We start from the raw sequence: 20,022 nt of genomic DNA on the forward strand, positions 1-20,022 counted from the left end.
GAAGCCCCCTTGAAACTGTTTTCCACACGCTTGAGATGAAACTACCCAAGGCTTCTTTTCATAAAGGCATGAAAAGAAGCAAGAAAAAAATGGCCTAAAGACAAGAGGCAAATTGACTGATAGAAACAGATGCAGAAATGAAGACAGAATTAGCAGACACAAGGTTAAAAAGGCTATTGTAAATTCATGCCATACATTCAAGGCAGAGGAAAACAGAAACATAAGAGAAATTGAATACATAAAAGTGAATCAAATGTTACTTCTAGATATGAAAAAAATCAACACCTGAAACGAAAAATACACAGGATTGGATTAATAGATTATACACCAAAGAAGAAAAGATCAGGAAACTTAAATATGTGGCAATAGAAAATATACCAACTGAAAAAGAAAAATTACTCCATTTTGGGAAAATATCAAGTAATCTAACATATGTGAAGTTGGAGCCCCAGAAAAGGGGTCAGGGAGATGGGAAAATATTGGAAGAAATGGCCAAAAAGTTGCCAATTTTTATAAAAACTACAAGTCCACTATCCAAGAAACTCAATGAATCCCATGCCCAATGAACATTAAAAAACAACAGCACCCACAACAAACCAAGGCATGTCATAAAGAAATGACTAAGACCAGTAATAAAGGGAAAATCTGAGAGCAGCTGGGGAGGTGGGGGGTGAGGGGAAAACACATTACACACAGAAGAACAAAGATAAAATAAGAACAGACTTTCTATCAGAAATTATGCAAGTCACAACATAATGTGGACATCTATAAAGTACCACAAGGAAAATACTAGAAACCTGGAATTCTATAGCCATCAAGAGTATCTCTGAAAAATAAAATGGAAAATAAAGACTTTGTCAAACAAATCAAAAGGTGGGAAGATTAATTGCCAGCAGACCTATGCTACAGAATATGTCAATAAAGTTCTTCAGGTTGGAGGAAAATCAAACCAGATGGGAACTTGGAGCTATACAAAGAAAGAGCACCCAAAATGACAAATATGTGGGTAAACATAAAAGACTTTCTCATTTTTAATCTCTTTAAAGATAGCTGTTTAAAACAAAAATAGCAATATGCTGAGGAATGTAGACTATATTTAGAAATAAAATGTTTAACAGCAATAGCACAATGAATGGGGAAAAATAAAAGTACAGTTGACTCTTTAACGCAGGGGTTAGAGATGTTGATGCCATTTGCAGTAGAAAATTTGTGTATAACTTTTGATTACCCCAAAACTTAACTACTAATAGCCTACTACTGACCAATAACATAGTTGATTAGCACATATTTTGTATATGTATTATATACTGTATTCTTACAATAAAATAAGCTAAGGAAAAAAATGTTATTAAGCAAATAAGGAGGAGCACCTGGGTGGCTCAGTCAGTTAAGTGTCTGCCTTTGGTTCAGGTCATGATCCCAGGGTCCTGAGATTAAGCCCCCCACTGGCTGGGCTCCCTGCTCAGCAGAGGGCCTGTTATGCCTTCTGCCTCTGCCCCTTGTCCTGCTTGTACTCTCTCTCTCTCAAATAAATAAATAAAATCTTTAAAAGAAATAAGGAAAATACATTTACAGCACTGTATAAAAATCTGCATATAAGTGAACCTGCACAAACCTATGTTGTGCAAAGGTGAACTGTATACTCTTTTAAGGTTCTTACCCTATATGTAAAATGATACATCATTTCCAGATAGATCATATGTTAAAGATGTACACTATAAAACTTACAGCAACCTCTAAAAGGGTAAAGCAAAGTAAAATATTTTTATTTATTATTTTTTTATTTATTTGACAGAGAGCGAGCACAAGCAGGGGGAGTGGCACGCAGAGAGGGAGAAGCAGGCTCCCCGCCGAGCATGGAGCCTTATGCGGGACTCGATCCCAGGACCCTGGGCTCAGCACCTGAGCCAAAGGCAGACGCTTAACGACTGAGCCACCCAGGCGCCCCAGGGTAAAGCAAAGTAAAAGCCCAATAGTGAGGGTAAGAAATGACTAATCCAAAGGAAAAGAGGAAAAAAAAAGGAACAAAGACCAGTGAGGACAAACAGAAAACAAGCAGTGTTAAATAAAGTTGAAATGCTAGAACTGTGTTGGTATGCAGTAGAGGAAGTTAATGAAAATTTAAGGAAATTTCAATGTTAACATGTATGTATCATGTTGGATTGGACCTGCTCAGCCAATCTGGAAGGGTTAGAGGGCCTATGAGTTCCCTGAACCCATCCTGTGGTTATTTCCAGAATGCATAATTGGAATACACATACTCAGCAAATAGCAATATCCCCTTATTAGCTCCTTGACCTGTGAAGTGAGGGCTATTAAAATGGGAAAGGCCAAATTTAAGCCATTAGAACTGCCTCTACTCAGAAGAACAGTAAACCGAAAGTAATGCCGCATTCCTGGAGGAATTGCAGAGATCAGTGCCACCATCAGGGATTTGAAAGACGGTGATTTCCACTCATTCAACGTGCCTATTTTGGTTTGTGCATAAAATAGATGGATCTTTGTAGAACAGCAGTGGACTTGAACTTAATCAGGTAGTAAGTGCAATTTCTGTTGGTGTTCCAGATATGGTTTCATTGCTTGAACAAATTAACGTATCTTCTTTCTCCTGTTATGCACGTACTGATCTAGAAAATGCTTTTTTCCTCAACAGCTCTTAGTAAGGACTACCTGAAGCAGTTTGCTTTCAGCTGTCAATGTAACCTCAGAGGAGTATCAACTCTCCAGCCATGTCATAATTTAGTCCACAGGGACCTTGATGGTCTTTCCCTTCCAAAAGATACCATGCTGGTTTGTTACATTGATGATATTACCCTGAATGAATCTGGTAAACAGGAAGTACCAACTACTCTAGACATATGCATTTTAGTGAGATTTCTAAGGGTCCAGTGGTGTGGCACATGTTGACATCCCTTCCAAGATGAAGGGTAAGTTGTTGCATCTGGCGCCTCCTGCCACAGAAAAATAGGCCCAACACTTGGTGGGCCTCTTTGGATTTTGGAGGCAACATTTCATTTGGGTGTGCTACTCTAGCCCCTTTACTGAGTAACTCTAAGGCTGCTAGTTTTGAGTGGGGTCCAGGAAGAAAAGCTATTTGGATCTTATGTTCAGATCTGATGGTGCATGAAGTGTCAGTGGTAGACCGAGATGTTGTCTGGAGTCCTTGAGAGGACCCGATAGGCAAATCATAGTACAGACACTTAGAAATTTGGAACAAAGCCCTACCATTCTCTGTGAATAATTACTCTCCTACTGAGAAACAGCTTTTGGCTTGCTAGTGGGCCTTGGTAGGGCCTCAACGTTTAATTAACCATGGGCCATCAGATTACCATGTGACCTGAGCTGCCCGTCAGGAAAGGGACGTTGTTTGGCCCACTAAACCATAAAGTTCATTGTAACAGCAGTCCACTCCACGACCAAGTGGAATTGGTATATGTGAGAAAGGGCTTGAGGAGACCTTAAAGGCACAAGTTATATGAGAAAGTGACCAAACTTTCCTTACTCCTCCTTCTCTGTCCCAGTTTGCCCCTATTGCCTCATGGGGAGTTCCTTATGACCAGATGATTGGGGAAGAGAAAACTCAGGCCTGGTCTGTAGATAGTTCTGTAGGATATGCAGGAAACATCTGAAAGCGCCAAAATCCTTTTCCAGGACTAAAGGGGTGTTGGGCCGCTACTACACAATGGGAGTCAGGAAGAGTATGTCTTACAACAGATCTCTTAGGGGGTCCCCTTAGTGCTACTAGAGCCTGTAATTAGTTAATGGAAAACTACAACAACTCAATTCATGCAAGACTGATAGTGGCCCAGACCTTCTAGGAATGAAGGTCACCCCACTAAGCGAAGAACCATGACCAGCTGAGGTACTTCCTGGGAGCAAAAGGAACAAGGAATGGGAGGCAGAAATAGGTACAGCTATGGCCACATGACTGTTTGTAGAAATTGAGGAGCCCAGCCCCTGGCCAAAAACCTATCAGTCATTTTTCAGGCCCAATCACAGGCAATTAGAAAGGCTCTTACCCAGCAGGCCTCACAGGAAAAGCTGCCCTTCCCACAGCAGACTTGGTGCACAGCCGAGGCGTCACAGACGGTTAACAGGAGCTGCAGTAAGTAACCACGTACCCCTTGCCACTATGCTCTTACACGTATGTGCTTTCTTACCCCGGGTGCCTCATTCCTGTCTTTTGGGGACCTCCCACCAAGGGTGCCTCTAATGAGGCCTCCTTATTGGGGGAAGAAAGAGAAACCTTAAAGACACTTCTCCTACTCTGACTCAGTACTTTTCCACTCCTAGCTTTTACCATTTTAAACAGTGAAATCACAACCAAAAAGCACAAAAAATGAGGAGAATATGGCACTAAATAGACCATGAAAAGGGTACTTGTTGGCTCTATGAGAGCGGAAACAAGAAGGCAGAATGTTGCCTTGTTTGACCTCAGCTGGAACATGTGCACTGGGAAATGTGAATTTTTCACGACTCTGTACATGAATATTAATGACTGCAAAAGCATCATACGTATGATTTTTGGGGTCATAACAAATTTTAGTGAGTAGGTGAATTCGCAGATAAGGAGCTTGCAAATAAGGATCAACCGTACTCTGATCACAACATTAAACTGGAAATCAGTAACAAAGATTTTGAAACATTTGCAAGTATTTATAAATTAAATAACACACTCCTAAATTACACATGGGTCAAAGAAGAAATCATGGAAAATCTGAAAATATTCTGACCTTCATGTAAGTGAAAACATAATATTAAAGTATGCACATAAAGCAGTGGTGAGAGAAATTGAGAGCTTTAAATGCTAATGTTAGGAAAAAAAACCTTAAAATCAATGATCTAAGTTTCTACCTTGAGAAACTAGAAAAAGAACAAACTGAACCCAAAAGCAAGCAGAAATAAGGAATAACTGAAATCAATAAACAGCAAACAAACAAACAATAGAGGAAAATCAATGAAACTAAAAGTTGGTTTTTTTTTTTTTTAAAGATTTACTTGACAGAGAGAGACACAGCGAGAGAGGGAACACAAGCAGAGGGAGTGGGAGAGGGAGAAGCAGGCCTCCCACTGAGCAGGGAGCCCAAAGCGGGGCTCGATCCCAGGACCCTGGGACCATGACCTGAGCCGAAGGCAGACGCCTAACGACTGAGCTACCCAGGCACCCCTAAAAGCTGGTTCTTGACAAATTTCTAGCCAGACTCATCAGGGAAAAAATAAAGAAGACACAAATTATCAATATCAGGAATGAAAGAGTATAAATGATATATACCTTTACAGAGTATAAAGATAGTGAAAAAATACTAATGAAATTGTATTATGAACTTTATTGTAACAAATTTAGCAAGTTAAATAAAACAGACAAAATCTTTGAGAAACAAATTACTATAAGCTTGCTCAAAAAAATGGAGAACCTGAATAGCCCTGTATCTATGAAGGAGATGGAATTCATATATAAAAACCTTCCCAACAAAGAAAAGTCCATATATGACTTCACTGGTGAATTCTATCAAGTATTTAAAGAGGAAATAATACCAATTCTATACACAATCTTCCAGAAAATAGAAAAAAAAAAAACAAAAAAAACCCCCCGAAAAGCCTTTACAATTCATTTCATGAAGCCAGCATTATTCTGATACCAACACCAAGCAAAGGTATCACAAGAAAATTATCCCTGAGACCATTATCTCTCATGACCAGACATAAAGTTCCTTTACAAAATTTTAGCTGATCCAGTCAATTTTTACAAAGGATAATATATTATGACCAAGTGGAGTTTATTCCTGGAATGCAAGTCTGGTTCAATAGACAAAACTCAATGTAACTGATACTACTAATAGACTAAGAAAGACAAAAATCATACAATCACTTCATTAGATGCAGAAAGAACATTTGACAAAATTCAACATCTATTTTCAGCAAACTATAGATAAAAAGAAATGTCTGCAATCTGATAAGGGCATATATAAAAAAGCTACAGCTAACACCATACACCCTACAGCATCAGAGTAAATGCTCTTCCCCTAAGATGGGGAACAAGTTAACAATTATCTGCTTTCACCACCTCTATCCAATGTTGTATTAAAGATCTTAGGGGCGCCTGGGTGGCTCAGATGGTTAAGCATCTGCCTTCAGCTCAGGTCATGATCTCCAGGTCCTGGGATCGAACCCCACGTCGGGCTCCCTGCTCAGCAAGCCCCTTCCTCTCCCCACTGCTCCTACTCTCTCTCTGTCTCAAATGAATAAATAAAAAATTCTTAAAAAAAAAAAATAAAGATCTTAGCCATTGTAGAAAGTCAAGAAAAAAAATAAATAAATGCCAACGAGATGGGAAAGGAAAAAGCCAAAATGTCTTATTTATAGACATTACTATTTATATAAAAACTCCTTAGAAATCTGTAGAAAAAGTTACTAGAATAAATTTAGCAAAGCCACAGAATACAAGGTCCATGTACAAAAATCAATTGTGTGTGTGTATACATATATATATTTAATAATGAGAAATTAAAGTTAAAAAGGCATTATATCCCAAAAGCATGTAGTGAAAGGTATAAATTTAACAAATTGTGTGCAAGATATATTCAAAGAAAAGTATAAAACACTGCAGAGAGAAATTAAAGATGACCTAGATAAACAGAGTTATACCCTATCATGATGAAAAGACTCAATGTTAAATATGTCAATTCTCCCTGAATTGATACATTGATTCAGTGCAATTCCAATCAGAATCCTAGCATGTATTTTTGTAGTTATGGATGAGATGATTATAAAATTTCTATGTAAATGCAAATAAACCAGTATAGGCAAAATAAATTTTGAAAGAGAACCAAAATAAAAGGGGTCATATTACCTGATTTCAAGATTTACTAAAACACAATAATCAAGACAGTATGACATTGGCTTAAGTAAAGATATATGGATAACTGGAGATAGAAAATCCGGATATAGACTCAAATATACAGAATCAACTGATTTTTGACCAAGCTGTCAAGGTAGTTCAATGGGGAAAGAAGAGGCTTTTCAACAAACTGTGCTAGGACATTGGATATTCATTTGCAAAAAAACCCAAAAAACAAAACAAAACAAAACTCCATCTACCTCATAGCACGTACAAAAGTTAACTTGAAATGGATCACAGACAAAAATGGAAGAGCTAAACCACAAAACTTCCAGAAGAAAATATAGGAGAAAAATCTTTGCAGTCTTGCTAAGAAAAGATTTCTTAGATACAACAACAGCATGACCCATAAAAGAAGATCCTGATACAATGGACTTCATCAAAATTAAGAATTTCTGCATTTAGATAATGAAAAGACAAGCCACAGACAGGAAGAAAATATCCGCAAATCACAAATCTCACAAAAGACTTGTATTCTGATATAAAGAACTCTGAAAATTCATTAAGAAAAACTCAATCAAACAATGGGCCAAACATCTGAATAGACACTTTACCAGAAGATATACAGAAGGCAAATCAACACATGAAAGAAACTCAGTATCTCTGGTCATTAGGGAAATATAAATTAAAACCACAATGAGATATTACTACACTTCTATTAGAAGGTCTAAAATTAAAAAGACTTGACCATGCAGAGCAGCTGGTAACTAGAACTCTCATACACTGCTGGTGGGAATGCAAAATGGTATAACCACTTTGAGAAAACAGTTTGACAGTTTCTTAAAAGCTACACACAAATCTATCATATGATCCAGCCAATGTACTCTTTGGTTATTTGTCTAAGAAAAATGAAATATATGTCCACATAAAGACTTGTGGATGAACGTTCACAGCAGCTTTATTCTGAATAGCCCCAAACTGGAAACAACTCAAATTTCCACCATTTGGTGAATGGATAAACAAATTATGTTGTATCTATACGATGGAATAACACTCAGCATTAAGAAGGGACAAATTGTTAATATATGCAACAACATGGATGAATCTCAAAATCATTACGCTAAATCAAAGAAGACACAAAAAGCTATATACTAAAAATGTTCTATTATGATTGTGGTGGTGCTTACATAGCTACATAGATTTGTCAAAACTCAAAATGTACATTAAAAATTGGTAAATTTATCTGTACCTCTGAAACAAATAATACAATATATGTTAAGAAAAAAAAAAGAAGATAGCAGGAGGGGAAGAATGAAGGGGGGAAATCGGAGCGGGAGACGAACCATGAGAGACGATGGACTCTGAAAAACAAACTGAGGGTTCTAGAGGGGAGGGGGGTGGGGGGATGGGTTAGCCTGGTGATGGGTATTAAAGAGGGCACGTTCTGCGTGGAGCACTGGGTGTTATGCACAAACAATGAATCATGGAACACTACATCCAAAACTAATGATGTAATGTATGGGGATTAACAGAACAATAAAAAAATTTAAAAAATTGGTAAGTTTGTTATCACATAATTAATATCTCAATAATGCTGATTTTTAAGAAATGCAAGAGGGTGATGAACACATAATCTGGAATAGTGATTTTCTTGGGTGAGGGGAGGCAAAGAAGTTGTATGGAGGGAAGCAGCACATCAGTAGATGTCAACTATTGTTAACATTCTCAGGTTGTTTCATACATGTTTATTGTATTATTAAAACAGACACAAAAAACTGAAGGAGGGTTATCATGAATAACAACACAGATAATTTAAGAACCAAAAATAAGGACTTGATACAATTCTGTACTCTTGACGTCCAATTTACAAAATAAAATAGAAATTGGGGTGATTAATGTTAGAAATGATTTAGTATTAGCTATATTCAGAAAACATCACTCTTCAGAATGACTCATTTCTTGAGAGTCTGAATTTCATTCTAACCAATATTTAAGATATTAACTTTAAAAAAAATAACTTCATAAGGCCTAATTCTGAGGCATGCTACCGCTTACCCAGGGGTTCCACCAATTGGTCAACCAGTCCCATTTTCTTTGCTCTGTCTGCACGAATGTTTCTACCAGTCAGCATCATGTCAAAAGCAGCAGGTACACCCACCTAACAAGCAAGCAAGGATCAGAGTACAGGGGTAAAAATATCAGAGTGACAATTACAGTTTACAAAACAATTACAGTTTACAGTTTACAAATCATTCAACTGAGAAAAATATTTAAATGAGGAAAGTCAAACCAGATTTTTATGCTATTTATCAATCAGTTAAGTTTTACACACTGATACACATTTAGGTAACTTTTGGGATTAGACACTTCCAGTTGAAGCAAAAATGTTTGTATCTCTTCTTTTAATTCAATATGTAAGATTTCTGTCTTATGGAATTGATAAGGTACAGAAATAATTTCATGTTTCCTAAAGCTGTGCATTTATATATTGTCATTTAAATAATACTTAAAATTCCTTTAGTGGAGCTAGTGGAGACTGAGAAACCTGATAGTTTTGACAATGTCTTTATTTATTTATTTAAAAAAATTTCTTTTTAAGATTTTATTTATTTGACAGAGAGAGATCACAAGTAGGCAGGCAGGCAGAGGGAGAGGGAGAAGCAGGCTTCCTGGTGAGCACGGAGCCCAATACGGGGCTCGATCCCAGGATGCCAGGATCATGACCCAAGCCGAAGGCAGACACTTAACTGACTGAGCCACTCAGGTGCCCCAATTTATTTTTAATTTTTTTTTTTTTGCTTTAAAATATTTTACTGGAATCCTCTTGATAAAAACAAGTATTTATGTTAAAGAAGTCTAATTGATCTAAAAATACTTAAGCATCTCAAAATTTCTAGGCAGTTTCTCTCCTCCATTAAGTTGACAGCTGCTCACAGGTTAATGCAGGAAAGCTAGAAGGAAGCTCCTAGGATCTGCCCAACACCAGACAGGAGATATCCTCTGCGTTAATAAAACCCATAGTAGCCAGGGAGAAAGGACGCAGCTCTTCACTTATCACAGCCTATAGGTTCAAGTGGCAGGAGCCATTACCTAGGCATCACAGATATCTCTCCACAGCATCTCTCCCAGAGGGCGAATTCCAAACTTCAGCCCTTCAGCTACCAGATTGGTGCCTAATCTGAAAGGGCACCACCCTAGCTAGGCTTCCAGAATAATCGTGCGTTACACACCGGCGGGCTCTTAAGACACCCTCGAGGCGCTGCGGACCAGCCTGCAAGGACCAGGGGCCTGCACGCAGGAAGCTGTGCAAAGACAGCGCAGGACGCCGGGGCCTCCCCTGGTGTAGGGGAGGGAGCCGCAGGAGCCCCCATGGGCACCACAGCATTCCCACAGCCCGAGGCAACCAGACCTGCGCACAAAGAGCAATTTATTTTTAATTTTAAAAAAGATTTATTTCTTTATTTGAGAGAGAGGGAGAGCCTCGGGGGGGCGGGAGTAGGGGAGCGGTGGGCCTCGATCTGAGCACCCTGAGACCATGACCTGAGGAGCCAGACACTTAACTGACTCAGCCACCCAGGTGCCCAACAATGTTTTTAAAAAGAATTTTAGGCTTAAAAATGGAACTCAGCTTGGGGAGCCTAGGTGGCTCAGTCATTAAGCATCTGCCTTCAGCTCAGGTCATGATCCCGGGGTCCTGGGATGGAGCCCCACATCTGGCTCCCTGTTTGGCGGGAAGCCTGCTTCTCCCTCTCCCACTCCCCCCTGCTTGTGTTCCTGCTCTCGCTGTCTCTCTGTGTCAAATAAATAAATTAATTAAAAAAACAGAACTAAGATAGAGCTTCTTATGTAGGTGCTAGAAGAATGGTTTCTAGCAACATTTAAATACCAACTAATACAAAACAATGAAAGAAACCCAGCAATATTTTCTACACCCATATAGGCTTATTTATTCAATAAATCCTCTTGACAACTTCTATGAAGGAATGCACACTATTTATTATCAGAAAACTAACACCATAAATCTTCCTATTTTTCTGTGCCCAGCTTGTATCAACTTCCCTTCAAAGAGTATTTCTGCTGAGCCTTGTTTTCACTGAGGAATCAATAGTGCCTGAAGCTACACGGTTTAGTGGGGTATTAAGACTGCTCTGCAGCCTCCAGGTCTGACTGTTCTTCTCCTCTCCTCATGAATTCAAAGGCTTAATTGGCCTCTTTCGGTTCTACAGAATACAGCAATGAGATCATCCAAAAAGGAGAAAGATCTGCCTCTTATATTTATCATGAAATATGATCCATGGATTTGAAAAACTGGTAAGATGGTACTGTGCACAGAAGGAACAAATTAAACCCTAAGTTCAAGGGGCACCTGACTGGTTCAGTTGGTAATGCATGCAACTCTTGATCTTAGGGTTGTAAGTTCAAGCCCAACGCTGGGTGTTATAGATTACTTAAAAATAAAATCGTTAAAAAAATAAACTATAAGTTCCAGAAAGGCAAACATGTACCTTATTTACCTTTATACTTCTTCAGGGATTAATAAAGGACCTTGATCAGTAATTTTGATCAAGGACTTGGGGTGCCTGGGTGGCTCAGTCGGTTAAGCATCCAACTCTTGATTTCAGCTCAGGTCATGATCCCAGGGTCGAGGAATCGGGCTCTGCTCAGCATGGAGTCTGCCTGAGATTCTCTCTCTCCTTCTTCCTCTGCCCCTCCCCCCTGCTCATGCATATGCTCTCTCTCTTTACATAAAGAAATAAAATCTTTAAAAAATTAATTTTGATCAATGAATTAAAAAATGTGGAATTAAGAAAATAAACACGAGTAATAAAATTTATTACTGATCCTATATACCCATATTTTATCTTGTTGCTAAATTCTACAATGAATACCCATATTATGCCTTTTGTATCAGAGGAAATAGATCTAAAGGGGCACGTGATGTAATGAGCACTGGGTGTTATGTAAGACTGATTACCACGGAACTCTACCTTTGAAACTAGTAATACATCATACATTAATTAATTGAATTTAAATAATAAAAAAAGAAACAACATTGCATTTACATTTTTTTCTCTTCTGTAGAAAAGTAAAGTCATTGTGTCTTTTAATACAATGTGAGGATCATTTCCCACACTGACTTTTCAGTTCCTGCTCCCTGGAAAACGTCTTATGTGAAATACTGATTCAACTCTTAGGGTGCCTGGGTGGCTCAGTCGTTAAGTGTCTGCCTTCGGCTCAGGTCATTATCCCGGGGTCCTGGGATCGAGTTCCACGTTGGGCTCCCTGCTCTGTGGGAAGCTTGCTTCTCCCTCTCCCACTCCCCCTGCTTGTGTTCCTGCTCTCGCTATCTCTCTGTCAAATAAATAAAATCTTAAAAAAAAAAAGGAAAGAAATACTGATTCAACTCTTAATGTTCCAGTGATTGTATAAAGAATTACAAGAGCATGGGGCACCTAGGTGGCTCATTTGGTTAGGCGTCTGCCTTCGGCTCAGGCCATGATCTCAGGGTCCTGGGATGGAGCCCTGCGTTTGTCTTCCTGCTCAGCAGGGAGTCTGCTTCTCTCTCTCCTCCTGCCCCCCCCCCCCAGCTCATGCTTTTAAAAAAAAAAAAAAAGAATTACAAGAGCAATTCATATTTTTATGATGTTAAGTATCCAAGACAATTTTAGTAGACTAAAGATCTAAGATAAGATGGAATCAGATGTCTTTTTAAGATTTTATTTATTTATTTGACAGAGAGAGACACAGTGAGAGAGGGAACACAAGCAGGGGGAGTGGGAGAGGGAGAAGCAGGCTTCCTGCTGAGCAGGGAGCCCGATGCGGGGTCGATTCCAGGACCCTGGGATCATGAACCTGAGCTGAAGGCAGACGCTTTAACTGAGCCACCCAGGCACCCTGGAGTCAGATGTCTTAAAAGAACTCTGTCTTCAGTAAAGATGAGCATAATTTAAATAAGGTTACATTTCTCTTGCATAACAAATAGGTCTGTGTTCTATTTGAATCTCCAATTCTATACTATGTATTTTCTTTCTTTTTTTTTAAAGATTTTATTTATTTATTTGACAGAGAGAGAGACAGCAGATAGTGAGAGCAGGAACACAAGCAGGGGGAGTGGGAGGAGAAGCAGGCTTCCCCCACCGAGCAGGGAGCATGATGCGGGGCTCGATCCCAGGACCCCGGGATCATGACCCGAGCAGAAGGCAGACGCTTAACAAGACTGAGCCACCCAGGTGCCCCTACACTATGTATTTTCATGTGTTCTCAAAATAGCAACTTAGTCTAGAAAATTGTATGATAGCCAAAACTAGAGAATATATGAAGAAGAGATTTGTTATCCCTGTGAACTTGAATACAATTATCTCCTCTTACACAGGATGACAATTTTAGCATACTTACCTTTCCTATCCAACTCTCCCCATCATTTGAAATTTTAAGACATTTTAAATATTGTAAGAGGAGCGCCCTTCATCACTACAACTTAACTCTTAATCTTTGCTCTAAAAATAAACTGTTTGTGCTTTTTCCCCCCGATACAAACCTAAATAAACCAAAGACTGCAAGGAAAAAAAAACAAAAACAAAAAACAAGTAAAGGGGCCTATAGGTACTGAGGTTGTAAAGGTCACAGGGGGCTTAAACTCACCATTCTGGGCAGCCTTTGTGTGCCTCCTGCTCCTGGTAAGATGCCCAGCAAGACTTCAGGGGTACCTAATACTGTTTTTCTATCTTTAGTTGCTATTCTATATTGGCAGGAAATGGCAAGCTTCAAACAAATGAAAGAAAACCAGAATGTTAGGAAATGTAACCTTATAATATCTTAAGATATGTGAGGGTCTAAAGATTACTTGTAAAGCAGGAATGTATTTGATGCTTTCTACAATTTACCTTTCCAGCTGTATTTCATACTTTCCCTCTAATTAACCTTTTTGGGGTTCTGGATCTCCTTAAAAATCTGCTGAAAGCTATGGAAGCTTGAAATAGAAAAATGCACACACCATTGTATATTACACGCCAAGTTAAGAAGTCCTGTACCCTACAGAGACCCTCCTTTTCAATCAAGCAGGCCTACTTACGGTGATCTAATAGGCTTTGCTTACCCTTGTCTGCTCCATACCATGCCATATGTGAAATGACTTTTTCCCCACTATTTTCTGATTAATCAATTTCTGCCAATCTTTTAGCATCAGGCATGGGTTCCCTTAATTAATATATGTGAAAGTGTCTAGCATAGAGCTCAGCATGTGATAAATACTCATTAAATGCTATCTTATTTTCCCCTCTCCTTTCCTACATGCTCCAGTCTAATAAGCATCTCTTCTCTCAAATCTTGCATTATTCACTATCTTTACTGCTCACAAAGCACTTAAATGCATATCATCCAGACTTAAGTAGCTCAAGAGCATGGATCGCACTTCTGAATCTTTGCCCTGTAAACTTGAACCAGGTTTTTGGAATCGAAGGAGACCTTGGAGATCGAGTTCAAATCTTCTCAATTTATAAAAATGAAAACATCCCACTTTGGTTTACTTGCTCTGTGCCATGAAATAAGGATTGAAATCTATCCAGAAGTTTGACAACCAAAAAGAAATCTGATTCTCTTCCAAGAACTTTTTGTAAGCAAAACCACAGTCTACGGGTTTGCAGCCTGTAATTCCCATCAATATGCTGGATAGTGTCTCAATGACTTTGGAAGAAGTCTATACCTCAAGTCCTCCTCCTAAGCAGGCTCCACTGATGGCAGCCACAATAGGCTTTGTGGACTTCTCAAGTTTCTCAAACATTCTCTGTCCTTCCTGTGATATTTGTGTTACCTCTTCAGGGGTCTTGCAAGAGGCTAACATGCTGTAGTAAACATGAAAGCAGAGAAGAGAAAATAAAAAACAAAGATGAAATTATCCCCTACTTTGTTCAATACCTCACCCACTATATCCTTACCCTACCATCTACCAATATTTGATAGTGAATCTTCAAATACTCAGAAGTTTAATAATGGTTTTGCCTCAGACAGAACTAATATCAACAACATCATCTCTCCATAAAGAGTGTTAGATTTCTGGATCCAGAGAACATGAAACAAAATGTGTAATTTTATTTTCTATAAAAACCCATTAGCTTACAAAGCTCTCTGTACATGAGAAAATCATCTTCGGGTAAATATTTTCACTATCACATTAACCATGTTCACTATCAAGTAACTCCCAGATTGAACGGCAATCAAAATAACAGTAAAAAAAAAAGCTTTCAAGTTGTTTATAGATCTCCTAATGAGTATAAAAGATCCACTCAATAATGTTGTACTTAATGTCCTTTAGTTTCAGTTTGTTTCATTTGCTACTTTGTTCTTGAACACATTCAAGCTGTGGATTTTGTACCTTTGACCAAAAATAACTAGTTTTTGGCATTTTACATACTGGGAGTTGCTCAGCTAGCCTCACAGAAGCTGCAAGTATTTTCCTCTGGTTATAGGAAGCTATTGCCAGGTACATCAGTGTCTCACTAGGCTCAAATAACTGAGCTAGAAGAAAAAGCACTTGATACAGATAATTTTGTTTTTTCTAAAAAAATAAACATTAAATATTTATAAATTCCTAATTACTATTCATAAGCAAAAAAGAGTACACAATGTGGAGCAAGGTTTAAAACTATACAAACACCTTAAGTACAAATTACTAAGCCTATAATGCTGGCTATCATTGCCTAAGGGAAAAGAATAATATAACAAATACTCGTATTTTGACAGAATTAACAACCGTTAACATTTTAGCCCATTAAACTTACACTATGATAGCATTTCACCTCCTTATAAATGCTTTAAAGAACTGTAAACAAGTTATATACGTATAAATCCTACCATTTAAAAAAAGAAAATATTAGCTGCATCACTAAAGTTCCCTTTGACAACCTCATAGAGTCCTACCAGCCACCTCATTTACCCTGAAGCAACCATTCTCAAATATTTGTAGTGTATCCTTCTAGAGCAACTGCATATTTGTATCTATAAATAAGAGGCATTTCACTAGGATTTAAAAATGTTTACATAAACTACACACTGTACAGAATGTTCTACAACTTGCTTTTTTTTTTTTAAACTTAACATTATGTTTTTGAGCTCTAACATTATGTTGTGGATCTAGTTAATTCCTTTGAACTGTTTTGTAGTATTTTATCACATGAAAGTTCCACAGTTTACTTTTCCATTTCCCTAATGACTGACATTTAATTGCTTCAAATTCTTCATTATTTTAAACTACACAGGGCTGAACATCCTTATACATGCATCCTTAAAAACAAAGGGTGGGATTTATTTATATTTTAATATTTTATATATATATATATAGCTAGACGAGGTATCCCTGAATTATATGATACATGCATTTTCCAATTTTACTAAAGGCTGCCAAAATATTTTCCAAAGTTGCTGTAGCAACTGGCATTCCTACTAGTAATATATTAACCTTCTTATTTCTCCAAGTCCTTGCTAACATGGTATTTTCAAACTTTTAAAATATTTTTTGGTCTGTTGGGTTAAAAAAAAGGGGGGGCACTCACTGTTAGTTTAATTTTATAGTGTTTTTTATTCTACTCAAATAGTCTTAGAATTGCTTGTGACTTCTACAAGGGAAGGTTAGTCTTAGGTGGTTTAAGTAACAAGCCCCTCTTATATCAACTTTATTACACTTGTGAAAATAACTTAAAAAAAAGAAACCTTTCAGAGCATTTACTTCTACTTTCTTTTAAGAGAAGGAATGATTAGGCCTAAGAAACATACTATTAGCCAAGATGAAAGGTGACTGATTTTTGAAAACTTACCTGAGGTCAGCACCTGCAATAAAGCAGCCGGGCTTCGATGAGATAAGGACAGCACTTCTGATTTGATCACTAGCCCAGATTTCATTCATTACTTCCACGAACTCTGACTGCAGTTCTTTATTTAGCGTGTTTACCTGCCAAAGGGAAATACATATAAATTTAAGGCTTTAAATCTGAAGTACGAGATGTGCAAATCATCATGAAATGCTATTTTGACTGCAGGAAATTTGTTTATCCAACAGAAATATACAGTTAGAAGAAAGAAGGGGGGTAGGGGGACAAACCCTAAACCCAGGAGCTTTCTCTTGAGCTTTAGCCAACTATAAGCACCCTCCCTTTAAAAATAGGTCTAGGTCTACTCATTTTTTGAAGAAATGTCTGTTCATGTCTTCTGTCCATTTCTTGACATTAATGGACATTAAGGAGGGCATGTGATATAATGAGCACTGGGTGTTATATTAAGACTTATGAATCACTGACCTCTACCTCTGAAACTAATAATTAACTATAAGTTAATTAACTGAATTTAAATATATATATAAAAAAAAACCCCACTGGCACACACAAAAAAGATACTAATCTCTTCATGAGGGCTCCACCCCCATGACCACATCTAAACCTAATTAACTCCCTAAGTCCCACCTCCAAATACCATCACTTTGGGGCTTAGAGCTTCAACATATGAATTTTTTTTTAAAGATTTATTTATTTATTTGAGAGAGCAAGAATGAGAGAGAGTACATGAGAGGGGGGAGGGTTAGAGGGAGAAGCAGGCTCCTCACTGAGCAGGGAGCCTGATGCAGGACTCGATCCAGGGACTCCAGGATCATGACCTGAGCCGAAGGCAGTCGCTTAACCAACTGAGCCACCCAGACGCCCCTCAACATATGAATTTTAAGGGGACAACTTCCACCTATAACATTATTTATATAGGGGAAATTTTGTTTTTCAAAGAAACTGCATTATCTATAGCACACCCTTCTGTATCTTTTTTTGTATCTTTGGAATTATGTTAAATCTCTGTGAAGTGTAGATAACTGAAAGCAATTTTAAGAAATATTCTTGTCTGGGATGCCTGGGTGGCTCAGTCCGTTAAGTGTCTGCCTTTGGCTCAGGTCATGATCCCGGGGTTCTGGGATCGAGTCCCCTTTTCGGGCTCCTTGCTCAGCGGAGAGCCTGCTTCTCCCTCTGCCTGACACTCCTCTGCCTACTTGTGCGTGCTCGCTCTCTAATAAATAAAATCTTAAAAAATATATATATTAAAAGTGTTTGCCTTTGGGTTTGTAGTACAAATGACTTGTTATTTTCTTCTGTATAGCTTTCAAACTTCCCACTATAGTAGGCACGTGTTGATTCTGTGTTCAAAAAAAATGCTCAACTTAGAAAATTCTGAAAAAATATCTTAAGTTTGAATCATTGGTCAGTGGGTACCAAAATTCATCCTAGTGAGGGGGGACCGGTTCTTATTTTCCTTAATTTGTGATAGTTGTTAATTGCTTCCACCAATGTCCCTCTATTCTATCTAGGCCTCTAGTAACAAGATTTCTGAAATATGAAAACTTGACACCAATTTTATTTTTATTTGTTTTTTTAAGTAGGCTCCACACCCAGCGTGGAGTCCAATGTGGGGCTTGAACTCACAACCCTGAGATACAGACCTGAGCTGAGATCAAGTCAGACACTTAACCGACTAAGCCACCCAGGTGCCCCAACACCAATTTTATATGGGGGGAAAAGCATGAGCTCCTGCAAAAAAGGTCTTCTTGGCAAAGACTGGATTAATGCCGTATGATTTGTTGAAGCTGCCAAAAACAAATGGGGCTACACTTGGAACAGAACTTGACTTTCAATATGTGAACTAATGAATCATTCATTCAAGTTCCTCAGGAATCTTAACAACCACATTTAACCCAGCCAATTTTCTATGAATAATGACTACGTCAGGTAGGTAATGAAGAAAGCATGTGTAACAACCTGGTAGTTAAGATGAATAGGTGAGTTTTGACTCTTATAAAACCAAGCTTGTACTTTGGTTCTTATCTAGTAAGTCACCTCAGCATGCTACACAATAATAAAAGGCTAATTTCATTAATCCTCGATGTTAATCTGACACCTAACGTCAGCGAGAATGAATTCTTAAACAAGGACCTCTGCTCCGGAAAGTTGTATTCCTTGAGCAATTTGTTAAACAAATTCATACAAGATTACTACCAGATTGGTGGATTTCTTTCCCTCCCATTCAGCACTGGATTCATGAATGTATCAGCAGAGACAGACTGCAAGTTAAATTAGGTACCTTTGAATTGGGTGAGTTAATTCGAACAACAGCCACATCCCCGTTGACTCCATAGTTAATATGGGTTCTGGCTAAAAAGAGAAAGATAATTTATTTATAAACATGTTTATTGCTAAACAAATCTAAAAAGCAGTGTAAGCATTTACACTGAAGAAATTAAACTTACTTTGCAAAGCAGAGGATGCTGAAAAGTTGCGGCAAATATAACCTACAAGAAAAAGGTATTCAAAATTAATTACTTTGTAAAACTTAACTGCTGTAGTACTTGCTAAATATAACAAAGCTGGAATTTATAACAACCACAGCAAAAAACCCAAAATGAGAATAATGTATTCTAGGCCATTATTGTGACTACCACCATATCTTTTTCATTTTAATGATCAGCTTATAAGATTATTTTTTTAATTTTTATTTTTAATTTTTTTTTAAAGATTTTATTTGACAGAGAGAGACACAGTGAGAGAGGGAACACAAGCGGGGGAGTGGGGGAGGGAGAAGCAGGCCTCCTGCGGAGCAGGGAGCCTGATGCGGGGCTCGATCCCAGGATCCTGGGATCATGACCTGAGCTGAAGGCAGACGCTTAACGACTGAGCCACCCAGGCGCCCCTATAAGATTATTTAAACAGTAGATGTGATAGGTGGAAGAACTGCCCCCTCAAAGATGTCCAGGTCTCCAGAAACTGTGAATAGGTAAGGTTATATGGCTAAGGAAATTAAGGTTGCTAATTAGCTGACCTAAACAGAAAGAGAGAGAAAGAGAGTGTAGCCTGGATTATCCAGGTGGGCCCAAAGAGAGAGTCAAGGAGGACCAGAGGGATGGCGGCATAAGGACTTAGCCCCATTTTGTTGGCTTTCAAGAAGTCAAGAAAAGCAGGCAGCCTCAGCCTTCAAAGCTAGAAAAGGCAAGGAAATGAATTCTCCCTTACAGCACCCAGAGTGAACACAGCCCTGCCACCACTTTTGATTTTAGCTCAGTGAGACTCATTTCTGACATCCATAACTGTAAGATAATAAATTTGTATTGTTTCAGACACTGAATTTGTGGAAATTTGTTACAGCAGCAATAGGAAATGAACACA

General features: G+C 38.3%; 1 protein-coding gene across 2 annotated transcripts in view; it reads right to left on the reverse strand.

Annotated features, from left to right (window-relative positions):
- HADHA (hydroxyacyl-CoA dehydrogenase trifunctional multienzyme complex subunit alpha) overlaps nucleotides 1-20,022 on the reverse strand; it is a 49,159-nt gene that overhangs the window by 20,611 nt on the left and 8,526 nt on the right. For both annotated transcript variants that reach the window (XM_025867875.2, XM_073897109.1), the window contains exons 2-7: nucleotides 19,110-19,151; nucleotides 18,944-19,014; nucleotides 16,648-16,781; nucleotides 14,541-14,679; nucleotides 13,481-13,600; nucleotides 8,894-8,996 (exon numbers count right to left, since the gene is read on the reverse strand). In XM_025867875.2, coding sequence (XP_025723660.1) covers nucleotides 8,894-8,996; nucleotides 13,481-13,600; nucleotides 14,541-14,679; nucleotides 16,648-16,781; nucleotides 18,944-19,014; nucleotides 19,110-19,151 — 609 coding nt within the window. The remainder of the gene's footprint in view (nucleotides 1-8,893; nucleotides 8,997-13,480; nucleotides 13,601-14,540; nucleotides 14,680-16,647; nucleotides 16,782-18,943; nucleotides 19,015-19,109; nucleotides 19,152-20,022) is intronic.

This window comes from Callorhinus ursinus, unplaced genomic scaffold (genome assembly GCF_003265705.2).
Source record: "Callorhinus ursinus isolate GAN/ISIS: 27379988/994484 unplaced genomic scaffold, GSC_fseal_2.0 scaffold10, whole genome shotgun sequence".
NCBI classification, from domain to species: domain Eukaryota; kingdom Metazoa; phylum Chordata; class Mammalia; order Carnivora; family Otariidae; genus Callorhinus; species Callorhinus ursinus.